Below are 16,586 nucleotides of genomic sequence, written 5' to 3'. Positions count from 1 at the left end.
AACCATTTGAAATTACAACAATGCTCAACAAGATGACTTATGCCCGGTCCTTGAAGTTGTGGCTGTCGCAGTGTCCCCATCGTCACAGGATCACGACTGGGGCACTTGGGCAACCGGCAGACAGTTCCAATGGTCACAGCTTCCCACAGTCACATCACCCCCACTTGGCCAGCTTCACTGCCAGCTTCCAATAAGTCAAGTCAACGGGAAACCAGCCACCCCCTGATGTTCTGCTTAACGACTGCACAGGATTCCTTAACAACCACAACCTGAATTGTCATTGTACACTGAAGATTGCATTTAATTTCGTTATACAAGGTGCAATGGCAATAAAGTAAACAGAACTAAATTAAAAAATATAAAAGAACTGCAGAAAGAAGAGAGAATAGGGAAAGGCGGGCTGAATCATACTGGTAATTTTTACAGCAATCAAAAGCAGGACAGGTATAGACTTCCACAGGTAGGTAAAGGTAAAGGTTCCCCTCGCACATAGGTGGTGGTCCTTCTAGACTCTAGGGGGCAGTGCTCATCTCCATTTCAAAGCCAAAGAGCCAGCGCTGTCTGAAGACGTCTCCGTGGTCATGTGGCTGGCATGATTAAAAGCAGAAGGCGCATGGAACGCTGTTAGTTAACAAGTAATTAGGACTGCAGAAAAGCAAGTGCAACCAGCCTGCTTTCCATTGAAGACCTGTAGATTGCACAGAAACACAAACCAGAGGAGAACCAGCAGTATGACGGTGGCAATGAGTGCATCATTGTGAGACCTCAAGGACCAGGTTAGTGACAGTTCAACCTGGAGAAAATCTAGTCAGTAATGACGTGATGGCACATAATCACGTGACCCGTCAAAAGCGCGGAGGACAAAATCGCGCTCGACGAAAGCGCGCATGTGACGTCATCACAGCGCGACGAAAAAAATTAAAAATTGAAATAAAATTAAAATTAAAGCAAGCCGATTCACATAAAGGTAAGGGTTAGGGTTAGGGTTAGGTTAAGGGTTAGGGTTAGGTTTAGAGCGTTAGCGTTAGGTTTAGCGTTAGGTTAAGGGTTAGCATTAGGTTTAGCGTTACGTTAACGGTTAGGTTTAGGGTTAGATTTAGGGTTAGGTTAAGGGTTAGGTTTAGGGTTAGGTTTGGGGGGGGTTAGGGTAAGGTTTTAGCTTTATTTTTACATTTTTCGATCACAGCGCGATGTTTTCGTCGCGCTGTGATGACGTCAAATGCGCGCTTTCGTCGAGCGCGATTTTGTCCTCCGCGATTTTGTGGTGGAACCCATAATCAAACCCACTTATTTCTGGTGGACTTAAGAGAACCAGAAACTTCAGGTCACTCACCTGAGTCCCAGTTTCCCAGCAAAATAAAAAGTCTCTGGAGCAGCTGGGACTACGCATTCCATCCAACATGGAAAAGACACAGCAAAAGTGTAAGCTTATAAAATTTAGAATGTATAAATATTCAAAATTATTTTAATTAATGGAAGCATAAAAAAATCCTTTATAATAAATATCTTCTATATAATATTTTACTATTTAAGATACATAATAGTAAAAATAAACTTTCAGTTAACTACATTTTCCCACTAGTCATTGACATTGAATCTTTATTGATTAGCCCTTCAGCCATATCAAAGCGCAAAGTTCCAGAAACCAATTATTACTAAAATTCGATAAAAGCAATATAAAATGGAATTTGATAAAATACAATTTAAAATGGAATTGGAATAAAATAAGATTTAAAATAGAATTGGAATAAAAGACAGACTAAAATGAAATTGAAATAGAATATAATAGTTTAATATATGGATAAAATTATATTCGGTGTCATTCCTGCAATCTACCCCAATCAGCCCCACATATGCAATCAAACCATTTTGTATAACGACTGTGCTGGGTTAAATGTTATTTTCGATTTTGGCTGCACATTAGGGAAGTTGTTTTGATATGGGGATCCCAATGGGTCCTTCATTTGGTATATGGACCAAGGAACCTGCCTCTCACCCCCTTACACAAGCAACAATCCAATAGGATGTGAGCCAGGCCTTCCACCTCTGTCGTTCCACAAATGCAGAGACGCTCCTTGTAGAGTGTAGAATGGAATCCATTCAGATCCTTTCTGAGTAAGCTTTGCAATCAAATCGTGTTCTTTGATGGGCTGGTTTCTTTTTTACTGTTAACTCTTCCAAATATGAAGAACGCTTGCAGGAACGGGGTATGTCTAGTTTAATGAAAAGAAGAACTAGGCGAGACAGGATAGCAGTGTTCCAATATCTCAGGGGTTGCCCCAAAGAAGAGGGAGTCAAACTATTCTCCAAAGCACCTGAGGGTAGATCAAGAAACAATGGGTGGAAACTAATCAAGGAGAGAAGCAACTTAGAACTGGGGAGAAACTTCCTGACAGTTAGAACAATTAATCAGTGGAACAGCTTGCCTACAAAGTTGTGAATGCTCCAACATTGGAAGTCTTTAAGAAGATATTGGATAGCCATTTGTCTGAAATGGTATAGGGTTTCCTGCCTAGGCAGGGGGTTGGACTCGAAGACCTCCAAGGTCCCTTCCAACTCGGTTATTCCATTCCATTCCAATATTCTATTCCATTCTATTCCCCTCCCTTCTATTCTATCTTAATAGCTAATCCTCATTGCTAGCCCAAATGGAGCCCAGAAGCACGAGAGAGGGCAATGGATGGACAGGAGAGAAGGATGCAATGTCCTGTTCATGGAAGAGGTGAAAAAGAACATCCCATTCTAGAATTCCAGGTCAGTGGAAGAGTTGCGAGACCGATTGATCCTTTAGATCTGACGTTTAGGCATCAGAGGTTTGTCCACTGCTCCTGGTCCCTTTGCAAATGCCCCCGACAGAGTGGTTGGCTCACCATTCCTTCTTGCTGCCAAGACGGCACATCTCTAACGGCCAATTCAAGAGTTACAGCCCAGGGGTCATTCTTCCTAACCCCGGTTGATGGAGACAATGTTAAAATTCTGGGGATTTTTTTTCTGCAATCTATCCGGATTTATGATATATTTTGTAGAAACAGAGAAATAGGTTGTCCCTGCTAAAGATTTCCAAAAAAACAAAAGCTCAGAACGATTTATTCCATTTGCAGTATTTGTTTTTCAGATTTACAGCAGTTATGTCCCTTCCCCTTGTCTACGTCAACCCCCAATACACACAGAGAGTTCTACCTAGGGCACAGCCAACACAATATACAGCACTATTTGTCTTTCCCCAGCAATCCTTCCCTACATGCCATTATTGCAATTGGCAGAGACTCTGACCTCCAAACCACGTCAGGGTTTTGTCTAAATTAGACAACGACCAGTTCCAACTGTAATTATGCTGAGCCAATGAGAAATATCAAAACATTTAATAATCAGGGTTTCTGGAAAAAGGAGTTTCATCTACTCTTTTGATATTTTTTGTTTCTATTTCAATTCTTTCTTAATTTAAGCTCAGATTTAAGTTGCCCACTTTTTGGAAGATAAAAAAAAATCCCCTTCTGTGAACTTCATTGTCATTGCTGCTGACAATTCTGTGTTGGTGTGCCCAGATAAGTTTTGTGACCTGCCAAAACCATGGAGTCGAGCACATGGCCATGTCAAGGTTTACACCATTATGATAAGAATTGTAAAATGTCATTATTTAGGTAGTCAACAATTCTGGGTTTAAAATGATCCTGGAATATCTAGTTACTGTGAAGAATATTCTAAGTATAAAATTGCTTTGGTGACGTCCTGCTGTCTTATCTGGGCTACCTTGGAAGTATTTGTTTGTAACGTTCCCGTGGTTCGTCCATGAAGCCAATGTGGAGAAAAGACAGGACACGACCTTTCTCGGGATGGAGCGACCCAGATTGGGGGTCTGAGAGCCCCTTTTATTGAGATAGGACAAAGGCAGGAGGAGCAATAGCATGTGAGTAAAGACAGCCTGTAAAAGTACATTTTCTAATCTACTGCTCAGGAAAGTTCTTTCTATATATGGTCAAATCCTGGACGTCATTGGTAGGGCACATCTCAGAATGTTATGTTATGCACTATCAGGATGTTATGGCGTTTTAGGAGTTTGTTTTCTCCTGTGTGGTTCAGCGTGGCTGTGCATGCCCCGTTATCCACTGGGCCATGGGTGACCGCTACGCCTACACAAGGAACTATATTACAACATTTGTTTCTGTGACTTCGGAGAAAAAAACAGGATTTTTGTGATTGTTAACCTGGCCAGTTAGTCTGGGAGGGAAGCACTGGATCCAAGTTTGGACAATTTTCCTCCAATCTTCCCTTTCTGAATAAAACTGTGCTGCAGCTTCAGAGAACCCTGGAAGAAACGGGTAGACCAGTGGCTCCTAATTTTTCCAGCTTTATGGACTGCGGGAAGAATAGTTGCATGCAAATGAGAGGTGCACAGCTCCATTTGCACCAGCAGAGGACACTTGTCTGCGCATGTGAAACTTTACCAGTGAAGCATTAAAGGTTCCTGAGAACTTCATAGTTGAAAAGCTACTAAAGGTAGCTACTACAGGACTTAGGACAATTCAGCCCAACCATTCTGCTGCTAAGCAGGACAATTGTTAAGTGAAGCTTACCCCACTTTACGACCTTCAGGTGAATCACTGCAGTTGAGTCAGTAACACGGTTAAGCCAATCAGGCTTCCCTATTGACTCTGCTCCTCAGGTCATAAAAAGGAACACTCCCGGGACACTGCAACCATCATAAAGTACACACTGGTTGCCAAGCCTCTTACATTTTGATCGCATAGCCATGCAGATGCTGCAACAGTCAAATGTGAAAATTGGCCCAAAGTCATTTTTCAGGGCTGTAACTTCGGTGGCTGAAAGAACTGTTCCAAGTGAGGGACTCCTTGTACCTCAACACCTTCCCAACCGTAACCCTATGGAAATGCTGTAGAACAAATTGAAGGGGTGGAAGATTACCAACTTCCAAGCGGAATGTAAGAGGAACGGGATAAAATTCCCACAAGCCAAAGTGCAGGGCTGATTTAAGTTCTGGGAAATGATTGACAGCAGTTACTGTGTGGAGGGGACACCAGTTACCGAAAGGTTCACATACTTTTGCCACTCACAAATGATACCCTTTGGATCACTTTCCTCAATACATGAATGAGTGTAATGATTTGTACTTGTTTAATTGGCTTCTCTTTATGACAGGGGTGTCCAAACTTGAAGACTTGTGGACTTCCAACTCCCAGAATTCCCCAGCCTGAGTTGGAAGTCCACAAGCCTTCAAGTTCCCAAGTTTGGACACCCCTGCTTTATGCAAAGAGCTTGTGTGGGGAGATTGTATCACCTTGAAGGTCGTATTTCTGCAGAAATACTGAAGATTCAAACTCTCAAGCACAGTGGCACGTCATTAGCATTATATAACCACTTTGTAGCACATCCCTCTCTAAGCAGTTGAGACTTAGCATATTGCCCCCAACAATCTGGCTCCTCGTTTTACAGACCTGGGAAGGATGGAAGAACCGAGTCAACCTTCAGCCGATGGGAAGCTGAAGCCACATCATACACCATTAGAATGAACAGCCCATGATCCCAATGCTGCATCCAGAGATTCATAACTAATGAAAAACAATGTTTTCCCATTAAAGTCTCAATTTCATCTCTAATTTTGTGTTCTGTTGGGCTAGAATAGTTTTTTTTTTTTTAATCCCACCTTTAGGGTGGCAAACATATCCAATACTCCCTCCTCCTCTAAATTTTACCCATATTTTCTCCTCACCAACCCTCCTGTAAAGGTGAATTGGGCTTCGAGAACGTGAGTGGCCCACACCAGGTTCAAGCATTGGCTAAGGAGCAGATCCAAAATGTATACAGTATGTAACAATTTACACCAGTGGTCCCCAAACTTTCCAGCTTTGTGAACTGACAAAGGTGGATGGAGAGGAAATGGTTGTGTGTGAGCAGGAGGCGTGTGCAGCTCTATTTGCACAAGCGATGGGCACTTGTGCTCGCAAAGCTCCATTTGTGAGCAGCAGGTACACAGGACCGATGTTTGCAGAGCCCCGTTTTGAGTGGGCTGCAGCCCAGGGGTTGGAGACCCCTGACTTACACTGAACTGTACTTGATATACAAAGATTCCCAACATCAGATCAACCAGCAACGGATCTCTCGTTGTGCTTGCATCTTTCATCACACAGCCAAACTCTTCCTTATGTCTCAAGACGTCGCTCAGGCTTTCACAAAAATCTTTTAAGTTGTGGCTTAAGAGAAACAGGAGGCCGAAATCTGGTTTCAACCACTTCAGTTTAATCCCCCCCCCCCCCATCAAATCAATCCTGGCAATTCCATTTGAATTCAGTATTGTAGTTCTTAAAAGAATTAGGCAACACGTAGCCTGCAGGCTAAATGAAAATTCCAATGGCTTCTAACAGGCAGAAATATTTAATTCCATTCTTAGAACTGTACAAGATATATAATACAGAACTTTTCAAACACAGTTCCTGCAAAATTCATTAAATATTTATTCATCTGAATGTTCCAAGAATTATTCCAGGTACCAAAAAAGTATTAAATAAGATACTGTATCTTTCACTCTCTCACACACACTTAGCAAAGGACTTTGGAAATTACTTCTTCCCCCAAACAAGAACCTTACAACTGTCAGAAAGGGAAAAGGAAGGCTTATTAGTCGAACTTCTCTGCTTTGTCACAGGCCTTTCTAATTGTATACAATTTTTTTTTAACCTAATTGTTGTTTTTGTAATCTCCAACTACTTTGGGTATTGCTACTGCAAGCAAATCATATCAAGAACACAACTATTATAAAGTCGTCATCATTGTCCCACCCAGACATTTATCCCAGACAGCCTGTTTTTATTTAAAAAGCTTTTATTTATAAAAGTGGCACTTTACCACCAATTTTCTGCTAGCTTACATTCTCCTCATTGTGCTCACTAAAGTTTGTTTAGCTTGCAAAAGAAGAATGGTATCTCTGACAACATTAAATATGAACTTAAAGCCAGATTTTTCTTTAAAAAAACGTTTAAAAATAGACACAATGATTTGTAGACCTAGCACTTTTTCTAGTTTCAAGAAAGAGGTTGGGCAAAGAAGCAGATACAGCACAAAGAAGACACTCTGCCCTTTTTGCAATTGGTGGAGCCACCTTAACACTGTTTCAGCCACTTGGCAAGGAGTTGGAGACCGAGGCTTGAGTAGCCCATTCATTTCACGCTCCCAGGATGGGGTACTTGAAGAGAGCCATGATGGCTGCACTGAGGAGCCCAGAAATGGGGACAGTAACAAACCAGGCCATGAAGATGTTGCGGAAGAGACGCCAATCCACAGACTTCTTTGAGCGCAGCCAGCCTACAGAGACCACGGATCCTACCTGGACAGAAGAGACAAAAGTACAGAACTTAAGTGGCAGTCGGTGCCCAGCTGGGACTAAATGCCCTTCATAGCAGTCCTCACACATATTTTGCCTGGACTCAAAGCTTGTACAATCCTTGCAATGAAGCCCCCCCCCCAAAAAAAATAGTCTAATACTGGCAGCCTGGATGCACTGGCCACACCCAGTTTAGCGAAGGGGGGGGGGAAAGTCCCACTATGTCATGTGATGACGTGAGTTTTGACACCTCTGGTCTAATAGAAAGGCAAATGTGATCAATACAATTGGTGGACAGTTGACTTGGATAATCAAGAATGATTCTTCTTCAAGCCAAGCATTAGAATGAAAGTGGAGCTACCATCTGAGCTTTCTAGGGAATGCTACAAAAGTCAGTGATGAGCACAGAAGAATCCAAGGCCTTAATAAGACGGCGGCCACCAATCGTGTGTAATAGTCATTTGACAGAGGTCCTTTTTACTTACTTTACAGTGAGTTGTGCTGATAGGCAAGCCAACGTTTGAAGCAACGACCACCGTCAAAGCAGATGCCAGCTCAATGCTGAAGCCACTGCGGGAAAGAAAATTGAATTTCAAATATGGAAATCAGAATAGGGAGGGCAGAGAGAAAATAGGATTTTGGGAAAGTTCAAAAGGCTCACGAAGGCCTCACATCACCCCACTCAGGTCCAGCCTGGCTCCTGGGTCAAGCAGCTCATTTCCCAGGCTGTGACATTACCCTGCGTGGGCAACCCCTACCTGGAAGGTGTGATGGGCGTGAGATCCTTGCCCATAGTCTGAATGACTCTTCGTCCCCAGATCCACAAGCCAGTGCAGATCCCAACACCTCCATAGAGCAAAAGCCAAATAGGAGTGGCTACCTTGGAAGACACATCACCCGTTTGATAGACCAGGTACAGGGAAATCAGAGGACCAATAGCATTGCTGCCAGAAGGGAAAAACGCATCATGTCAGTCAACCACATCAAATATCCCCCTAAAGGGGCAAAAGGAAAAAAATATCCCTGCCAACCTACCATATTTTTGGGAGTATAAGACACACCTTTCCCCTCTCTAAAAAAAAAAGGGGGGGGAATGTTGGTGCAGCTTATACACAGAATACAGCCATTTGGGGCCTTCTGAAGCCCAGCCCCCACATCCCATTTTTGTGAAAAATGGGCTGTTTTTCGAAAATGCCCCCAGCCTTTGCCTTCCCCCAGCCCTGCTGAAGCCTGTAGAGTGCTCCTGGGGGCTGGAGAGGACAAAACCTTTTTTTTTACTTACCTCTTCGAAATCTTGGTGCGTCTTATAATCCGAAAAATACGGTAGATAATTCTTTATCTCAATAAATGGACAGGAGTAACAAAATGCCAAACGAAAGCTAATTCTGCCCCAACAGCACCTTAATAACTGCACATAAAGTTAACAGAACTGACCTCACATCGTTCCCTCCGTGAGCGAAGGAGCCAAAACAGGCGGTCAGGATCTGCAGGAACTGGAAGAGCAGAGAGACTTCCGGCTTGTCCTGGTCATGCCACTCATCCAGAGAGCAATCGCTGTCCTTCCGGTCAGCAGCGCCCCCCATCTCCGCCTTCTGCAAATCCATGTCGGTGGGGTGGGCGTCTGCCACAGCGTTACAGTAGCTGGTGTAGCTGTCCATGCGGACCCTCTTCTTGGAATCCACTCCGGGCCATGTCAGTTTCTCCATCTCCTCCACTCCCTTGGACTCCGTCTCCCTGACCCGGAAGGAATCCAGGGGCATGCCGCAGATGGCCATGGTGTAAGAGGTATAGCTGTTGTTGCGCCGCAGGGGCTTCTCTCCGGAGTCGCCCATGCAGTCGCCCACTTTGGCCAGGTGAAGTTTATGAAGGAGCTCCTTATAGAGCCCAGAGTCTTTGTGCACTGTGTGGTAATGTCCGCTGGAGCTGATGTGGTTGCTGACCACGTGGTTCAACTGAGCAAGGCTCCCATTGGAAAGGTGCATGGCTCCTGCAAGCATAAAGGAGGCAGGTGGGCCTCAACAGCATGGAAACTCCTACTAAGGGCTTCTTCTCCAAATCAGGGCTCTCCAACCCTGGCAACTTTGAGCCCGGAGGACTTCCAACTCCCAGAATTCCTTGAGAACGCAGCAGAATCAAACCAAACATCCATGCTATGCTATAGACAAAAGCTCTTTGGTGGACCAACTTTGCCAAGCCTAGTGTGCCATTCTAACAACTCTCTTCTTGTAGACCTGTGCCACCCCTAGAGCAGGGGTTGCCAAACTTCGCCACTTTAAGACTGGTGGACTTCAACTCCCAGAATTCTCCAGCCAGCTATGCTCTGCTGACTGCAGCATTCTGGGACTTGAAGTCCACCAGTCTTAAAGTTACCATGTCTGAAGACCTCTGATCTAAGTGGAGAGATGGCAGAGGAATTATAAGAGAGTAAGTTATGATGGTTGGGGAATTCTGGGAGTTGAAGTCCTCCAGACTTAAAAGTTGCCAAGTTTGGAGAGCTCTGCTCTAAATAATTAGCAGACACTGAACCTATACCTGCACTTACAGTCCACCTGTACTCACCACTGTCGATGATGGTTTCCTTCATCTCAACCTTCTCCCGCTCTGGAATCTCCTCCAAGTCTCCCAAGTTGAAAGAGACGGCCCTCTCCTCAAGAACTGCTTTGTGAGGCACACCGATTGGGTTGCCCTCATCTTCCTCCTCAGCCATGCTGCTCTCTGTGGCCTTCATTTCATCCTGTTCTTTCAGGCTGTCCTTTTTCCTCATCAATGGACTCTCGGAAGGGCTGGGCTTGATCTCTTCTGCAGAAATAAGCCAGGGGGAACTAAGAAAACCATCTGCCCGCTCCCCAACTTATTGCAAGGCTCCTATCCAAAGTTTAACCAAGCAGCAAAGATCTGCAAATCACAACAAGGGATCTGAAAATCCACACTCCACAATACTTGGTAACTACGTTAACTCCTTCCCGCCGTAAAGTTACATGCAGTAGTTTTATATATCATCCTGTGCCAGGTAGAGGCAGCATGTGGCCTTGAGTTGCAGGAGTTCTGCAGAATGCTTAATGTTTTAGGATGAGGTAAATAACTTGCATTTTATATTTCCACGCGTGCTTTGGAACAGGATCCAAAAGGAAACTCATTCTGAAGGAATAGGTTGGAATCAGAAAAAGGAAATGGTTTGCCAGAGCTAGAAACATAGCGTGCCATGGGACTCTAGAAACTCCCAAGATTTCACATTCCTTCAAGTTCGGTTTACATTTAAATTCAACTGTTTCACTAGGCAGCCCATGTCAACCCTGCAGTCCACAGCCCGTTAGGAACTGGTTCACGCAAGAGAGTGAAGCGTTTATCATCTGTGCATGCATGGATTTAGATGGGGTGCCAAACTGTTCCTCCCCTCCGGTGGAAACTTTCTTTCCCCACAAAACCAGTCCCTGGTTTTAAAAAGGTTGAGAATGGCCAATCTAAAAACATTAACATCTAACATCATTAACTACGCAGCACAATCGCCTTCAAATTCAATGATATTTCATCTACTTACGTTCAATTTTCTTCTTCATTCTTGGACATATAAAAAACCAGACGAAGAGAGCACACAAAACAGCACTCCCCGCAGAAATAAGGAAGATGCCCCAGGGGGGAACTTTGTCAAAGCCCAGCACTAGGAAATAAAATAACACATCTTGAAATACGGTGGCCAAGGCCACTTCAGAGAACACAAAAACACTCCTCAGCATGGGAGGCAGAGTTTCACAGGCTCATAATATCAAGGACAATGCAGCCTTCTTCCTTCCAACGTTAATACCTTTCCCCATGTTAGACTAAATGGCTGCAAGATGACATCACTTTTACACAACGAATATAGTTAGTCCATTGCATGCCCCTCACTGTGGAGCAGTCTGTTAAACCCAAGACGTTAACAGAATGGCCATGTTAATCTTACATGCCAAACTAATTTGCTTTAAATGCCATCCTGGTTCACCGAATTAACTGGGATGATTGGGTTTCCACAACACATCAAACTAAAATATGCCCAGGTCCATTTTTGCCCAGCCTAACTGGTGAATCCAATCATTAAAAAATAAATAAAACTATGGCATCTCCCTAGAATTGGTAATGCTGGGGAAAAGAAACCCAAGAAATCTTGGCTGATCTTTATCCACAAATTTGTTATCACAACTGATCTAATTATTTTCCAATCAGTGAGGGCAGCATCTAATGTAAAATAAGTAATGAAAATTAAAAACAGAACAATGAGAATGTTTCTACGTTAGCCTAAAAATTAGGTTGCTAACAGGATCTTGGGAATAAATTCCAGGTGAGATGGTTAGGGCTGAGGTTATCTTATTCATTATTCACATAGACATTTCAAGTAACACACCCACCAAAAGGGTCACTCTAGCACACGGTAAGCTCCCAAGGGAAAGGGGCAATTTCAGACACTTACAAGTTAATTCAACTACCTGCAGTTTAGACCTGTTGCACCAGGATGCAGCATTCCAGCAGAAATGCCCTTGGTAAATAGGACATCTCCCCAGGGTTTTATACCCCAAATGCTAAATCCAGCTTCTTTCTCCCACCAAAACCCAGTTTATTATTTCAAGTGATTCAGAAAGTTCCAGCACAGACATTCCTCTTCCATGCATTTGTTGCCAGCACGTCTTGAACAAGGGGAAGGCAGGAAAAATTCTTTTGGAATCTAACATTCAAGGCATGGAAAGCTGGAGTGAGAAATCCACCCAGAGCCTCCTAGCTGGTAGGAATCTGATTAGAAGAATGTGGGAAATGTTCTGGTTCGGCAGTAGCTAAGAATCCTGAGTTTCGGCAGAAGACAGCATGAGAAGGAAAGTGAGAGGTCAGTCTGCAGGCAACTGGATGAGGGGGATGGGGGTTGTGGGACACCACCAGTCAGAAATAGTCGCTCCTGTGAGGATTTAAGAAAGGACTCTAGTAATTTACAGAGTGAACAGGCCTCTTGGACAGGATAACTATCTAAGGTTGAACTCAGCATATGTATGCTAGCCTGCAGCTTTCTGTAATGGCCCAGACCAGTTGCCTTCTAGAAGAGTTCGATCCTGTAAAGCAAAAGGGGTAAAATTCTGTGTTTGATTAAGAAGCTTATAAAGGGTTATAAAATCAAACCTCCATATTTGAAGCTTTACTTACAGGGTGCCCCACTATACATGACTGAGAAGAGGTTGATCCCAATTGTGCAGGCATAGAAAATGGGCAGTGCACGTAATCCATTTGGAACAGGATCTTCCTACGAAAAATATTTTTTATGACACACATTACTATAAAACATTATCCAGGATTTTTATTTATCCAAGGCAAACACACGTGACATATTTTAAAGGGCCAACACTAATCTTGCCACCCACAGGGCAGAAAAAGGAAATATTTACTACCTTTGAACCTTTTTTGGGGGTGGCAGAAGAGAGAATGCTACTAATTGACCAATTTCAGAGCTATATAAACTTCATAGTTTTGCAATTGCTGAGGAAAACATTGAGGATTCTGCAGCTATTTCAGTCTCTCCTAACCCAAACCCTTTTTTGTGGTTTTCCCAGAAAACTACCCAAGGTCTAGGAGATGGATGGTTGGGGGAAAGGTAATTTCTCCTCCAAGTCCTAATCTCGGGAAAGCTCCAAAGGATTAGTTGTAACGAGGAGCCTCATAGCTCCAGCGCAGGATGTTCTATGAAGTTTTTAAAAAAGCAATGCAAGTAGTCCCTTGGCTTACAAGATTCCAAGTGACGTCATTGGGGGGGAAATGACATGACCATTTTTCACATTTACAACTGTTGCAGCATTCCCATGATCATGCGATCAAAATTCAGACGTTTTGACAAGTGACCCATACTAATGATGGGTCTTGTGATCATCTTTTGTGACCTTCTGACAAGCAAAGTCAATGGAGAAGCCAGATTAAGTGATTTACTTAATGGTGGCAAAAAAGGACACAAAATGGGACAAAACCCAGACAAATGTCTCACTTAGCAACAGAAATTTTGGGCTCAACTGAGGTTGTAAGTCTACCTGTGTTAAGGAAAAACTTGACAGCTGGGTAACAGTTGCCAAAAGAAGCAGTAGGTTGCCTACTACTGTATAGATGAACAATGAGACTAGTCTTGAGAGCACCATTGGGGTCAGTCTGAGTGCCTGAAGAGAACGCCCAACTCTAAAATTCTACATTTACAACCTAATACATGTAAATCACATATCGCTGCTATATCAGTTAAACAAGTATACAGGGCAGTGAAGAAATATTTTATTTAAAGTTTAAGTAAAAGATTTCTTCACTACCCTGCAATCCCAGTTGGCCAATAAAGAATTCTACTCTATTCTGCCTACTTGTTTAACTTAGGTCTCAATGGTGGGGTGGGGGGGGGGGGTGTTTCCTCAGCCAGAGGAAGCCTCCCATTGTACATTAGCCTGTTCTTGCCCACCAAAGGATTCCATGGCAGGACACAGATATTGAGAAAAGACTGAATTTCTAGAGGTGGGTGGTGGCCAAGAAGCCACCAGAGAATAGCATCTTAAACCAGTATATTCCCCACCCCCTCAACACTCCTATTAGACAGCCCTTACCCCTAACCACACACATACAGGCCAAGTTTCCTGTAAAACATTCGGTGCTTAAACCCCCTTTTTCCCCTGGTGAGAAGCCTGCTGGGCCTGCAACTGGCTAAAGATAGCAGGCCAGAGTTATCCAGGACAGCCTTTTGGGCCGCTGATGCCCATGATTAGGTCTTATCTGCCACGGGCAGGCACGGAGCTCCATGTCCGTCCTTCGGTTGGCATCCGACCTACCTTGTTGAGGATAAACAGCCTGACCACGAAGAACAGCACGGCAGACATGATGCCAGAAAGCAATGGTGAGATGAACCAGGACAAGACTGGGGGAAGAGCAAGAAAACAGGAGTGCCATTGACAGGATGCAAGAGGGGCTTAAGCCCTCCAGCCTCCCTCCTGGAGCAGCAGGCTCCCTTCCCGCTTACCGACTTTCAGCAGCTCCGACCACCGGACTCCTTCCTGTCCTTTGGCCACCAGCGAGAAACCGATGGTCGCCCCGACGATGCAGTGGGTGCCCGAGATGGGCAGCCGGAGGAAGGAGGCTGCCAGCTGCCACACGGCTGAGCCTGCGGGGGGGAGGGGGGGTGTCAGGGGAGATGGCCTCAACGAGACCCCCCTCTCCCCCCAAAGACCCCCCCTCCACATCCCTCCCTCCCCCCACCGAGACCCCTTCTCCCTCCCCTTAACGAGACCCCTCTTTTCCTCCCTCCACTTTAACCAGAGCCCTTCCTCTCCTCCCCCATTGAGGGCCCCCTCCCCTTAACGAGACCCCTGCCCTGCCCCTCACCACAGCCCTTCTCCCTCCCCTCCCTCACCGAACATGGCGCTGACCGAGCCGGCCATGAGGAGCTCCGGGGCTGCGGCGTAGAGGCCGACGTCGATGAGGCCCTTCTGGATGGTCTCGCTGACCTTGGCGCCCAGCAGCACCGAGCCGGCCGTCTCGAAGACCGAGGCCAGAATGCAGGCCCTCCGCAGGCTCACCACGCCCGAGCCCACCGCCGTCCCGAAGGAGTTGGCCACGTCGTTGGCGCCCACCGAGAAGGCCAGCACGAAGGCGATGGCGAAGCCCAGCGCCAGCATCCACAGGAAAGTGCCCAGCGGGCCCGATGCAACAGTCGTGGCCGCTACCGTGGCCAGGCCCGTCGCCAGGGCCGTGGGGATGGCCGACGCCATGCGGCCCAGAGGTGGGTTCGACCGCCCGGCGCTACCAGAGAAGCGAAGCGGAGGGGCTCCGCGGAGGCCCCCGCAGGCCCGCCATAGCCCACTCGCCGCCGCTCCTGCGAGGGGAAGCCGCGGTCCCCACGGGCGGCCCAGAGGTTTCTCCCTTCCTGGCGAAGACCCCGCGACGCAGGCAGAAGGACGCCCCGCCGCTCGCCGCCCGGCCTCGTGTGCGCCTTCCCCTCTGCCTCCGCCCGCCTCACGAGCAGACACCTCCGTCAGCAGCTCGCCGGCTCAGTCTGGCGCGCGCGGCATCCCCGTTTATAGGCCTGGACCACGTGACGACGCGTGCCCCGCCCCGCCTGCGGCTAGTTGAGGCCGAAAAGGCGGAGGGGAGAGGGGGGAACAGGCGCCGGCCGGAAGGGCGTGTGGGCGGGGTCTGCCTTCCTCTCTGAGGGCCCGCGGGGAAAGATGCGGCTGTTCCCCCGGCCGCGCTCCCCCCCCCCGGTGCTGTTTCGAGCGGAAAAAGCGGTGCTTTCGAGCTGCGGGAGCCTCGCTGCTCTTTGCCATTTGCAAACTTCGTTCCCCCCAAAACACCTAATTTTTGCATCCGATTTTCTCTTCTACAAAGAGAAGCAAACGTTTCTTCCCGTAGCTGGGATAGACAAAAGCCGGGCAATTGGTCTGTTGCCCGGGGAATTGTCTCAAGGTTTCCTTTGGCTCTTTTTTATTAAGTTCTATAAGAGTTTTTTTTCTGGCGTTTCTGTATTTTAAATTATGTATTTTGTCCTGGGACTGTAATAAAAGAAAAAATCAGAAGTGAAGCAAGGATTGTTTTTTTTTAAAGTTTTTTATGTTTTTATTTTCTTACTTACAATTATAGGTATAATTCACATAGTTCTTCTTTACATTTGTCATTCTTATACAAAGAAAAATAGATTTGAAAGAGGCACCTATAACAGAAAAAGAAAGGGGGAGAGGAGGAGAGGGAGAGGAGGGAAGGAAGAAAGAGGGAGAGGAAGGTGGGAGACAAAGAGAAGGAGAGAGGGGAGGAAGAGAAGTAGGGGAGAAGGAGAGGAGGAAGGAAGGAAGTAGAGGAGGGAGAAAAGAAAGGCAAATAAGGTGGGTTTAAAACAGGCCGATGGGATGGTAAATAAAGCAACCCAAGCTGTATATTATAAACTTTTAAATGGAATAATAAATGTATAAGGATTGTTTGTTTATATCCCACCTTTATTCTGGCCCAGATATTACCCGGTTGCCACCTGGGCACATTCGGTTGCAGAAAACTTGCCCATCTGAAATCTCAAAAACAAAAGAGAAGAACATTGAGAATTAATGGACCTTTGGATTACTAAGGTGGTTTTGGAACTATAGATCGGACAAACAAAAGAAAGCCGTGGCAATCACCTTTCTGCTCAAGAAACCTGTCCAGGAAGTCACCAAGTCCAACACACGCACGCACGCACACACACACACACCTCCATGATGCCATGCACTTTTCAACAGCAGATCTAGAG

At 45.7% G+C, this 16,586-nt stretch overlaps 1 protein-coding gene across 1 annotated transcript; it reads right to left on the bottom strand.

Moving 5' to 3' along the window:
- Positions 1–6,357: 6,357 nt before the first annotated feature.
- Positions 6,358–15,365, bottom strand: SLC20A1 (solute carrier family 20 member 1). Its single transcript, XM_032229629.1, has 10 exons — positions 14,724–15,365; positions 14,334–14,474; positions 14,146–14,231; positions 12,500–12,596; positions 10,875–10,994; positions 9,896–10,135; positions 8,771–9,323; positions 8,095–8,280; positions 7,822–7,906; positions 6,358–7,339 (listed from the first exon to the last, which is right to left on the bottom strand). The coding sequence occupies exons 1-10, from the start codon at positions 15,079–15,081 to the stop codon at positions 7,178–7,180; spliced, it is 2,028 nt and encodes a 675-aa protein (XP_032085520.1). The 5' UTR covers positions 15,082–15,365; the 3' UTR covers positions 6,358–7,177.
- Positions 15,366–16,586: the final 1,221 nt, after the last annotated feature.

Source organism: Thamnophis elegans, chromosome 13, assembly GCF_009769535.1.
Source record: "Thamnophis elegans isolate rThaEle1 chromosome 13, rThaEle1.pri, whole genome shotgun sequence".
In the NCBI taxonomy this organism is placed as follows: domain Eukaryota; kingdom Metazoa; phylum Chordata; class Lepidosauria; order Squamata; family Colubridae; genus Thamnophis; species Thamnophis elegans.
Note: the sequence above shows the minus strand (reverse complement) of the source record. Positions and strands in the feature narration are given on the sequence as shown.

Bases quoted from the DNA above. Each gene is read 5' to 3' on its own strand.
- SLC20A1 (XM_032229629.1), bottom strand. From the start codon at position 15,081: ATGGCGTCGGCCATCCCCACGGCCCTGGCGACGGGCCTGGCCACGGTA. The intron at 12,597-14,145 runs GTAGGTCGGATG...TATTTTTCGTAG, and splicing joins GGCTGTTTATCCTCAACAAG to GAAGATCCTGTTCCAAATGG. The intron at 8,281-8,770 runs GTCAGTTCTGTT...CCCTTCTGGCAG, and splicing joins CACGGAGGGAACGATGTGAG to CAATGCTATTGGTCCTCTGA.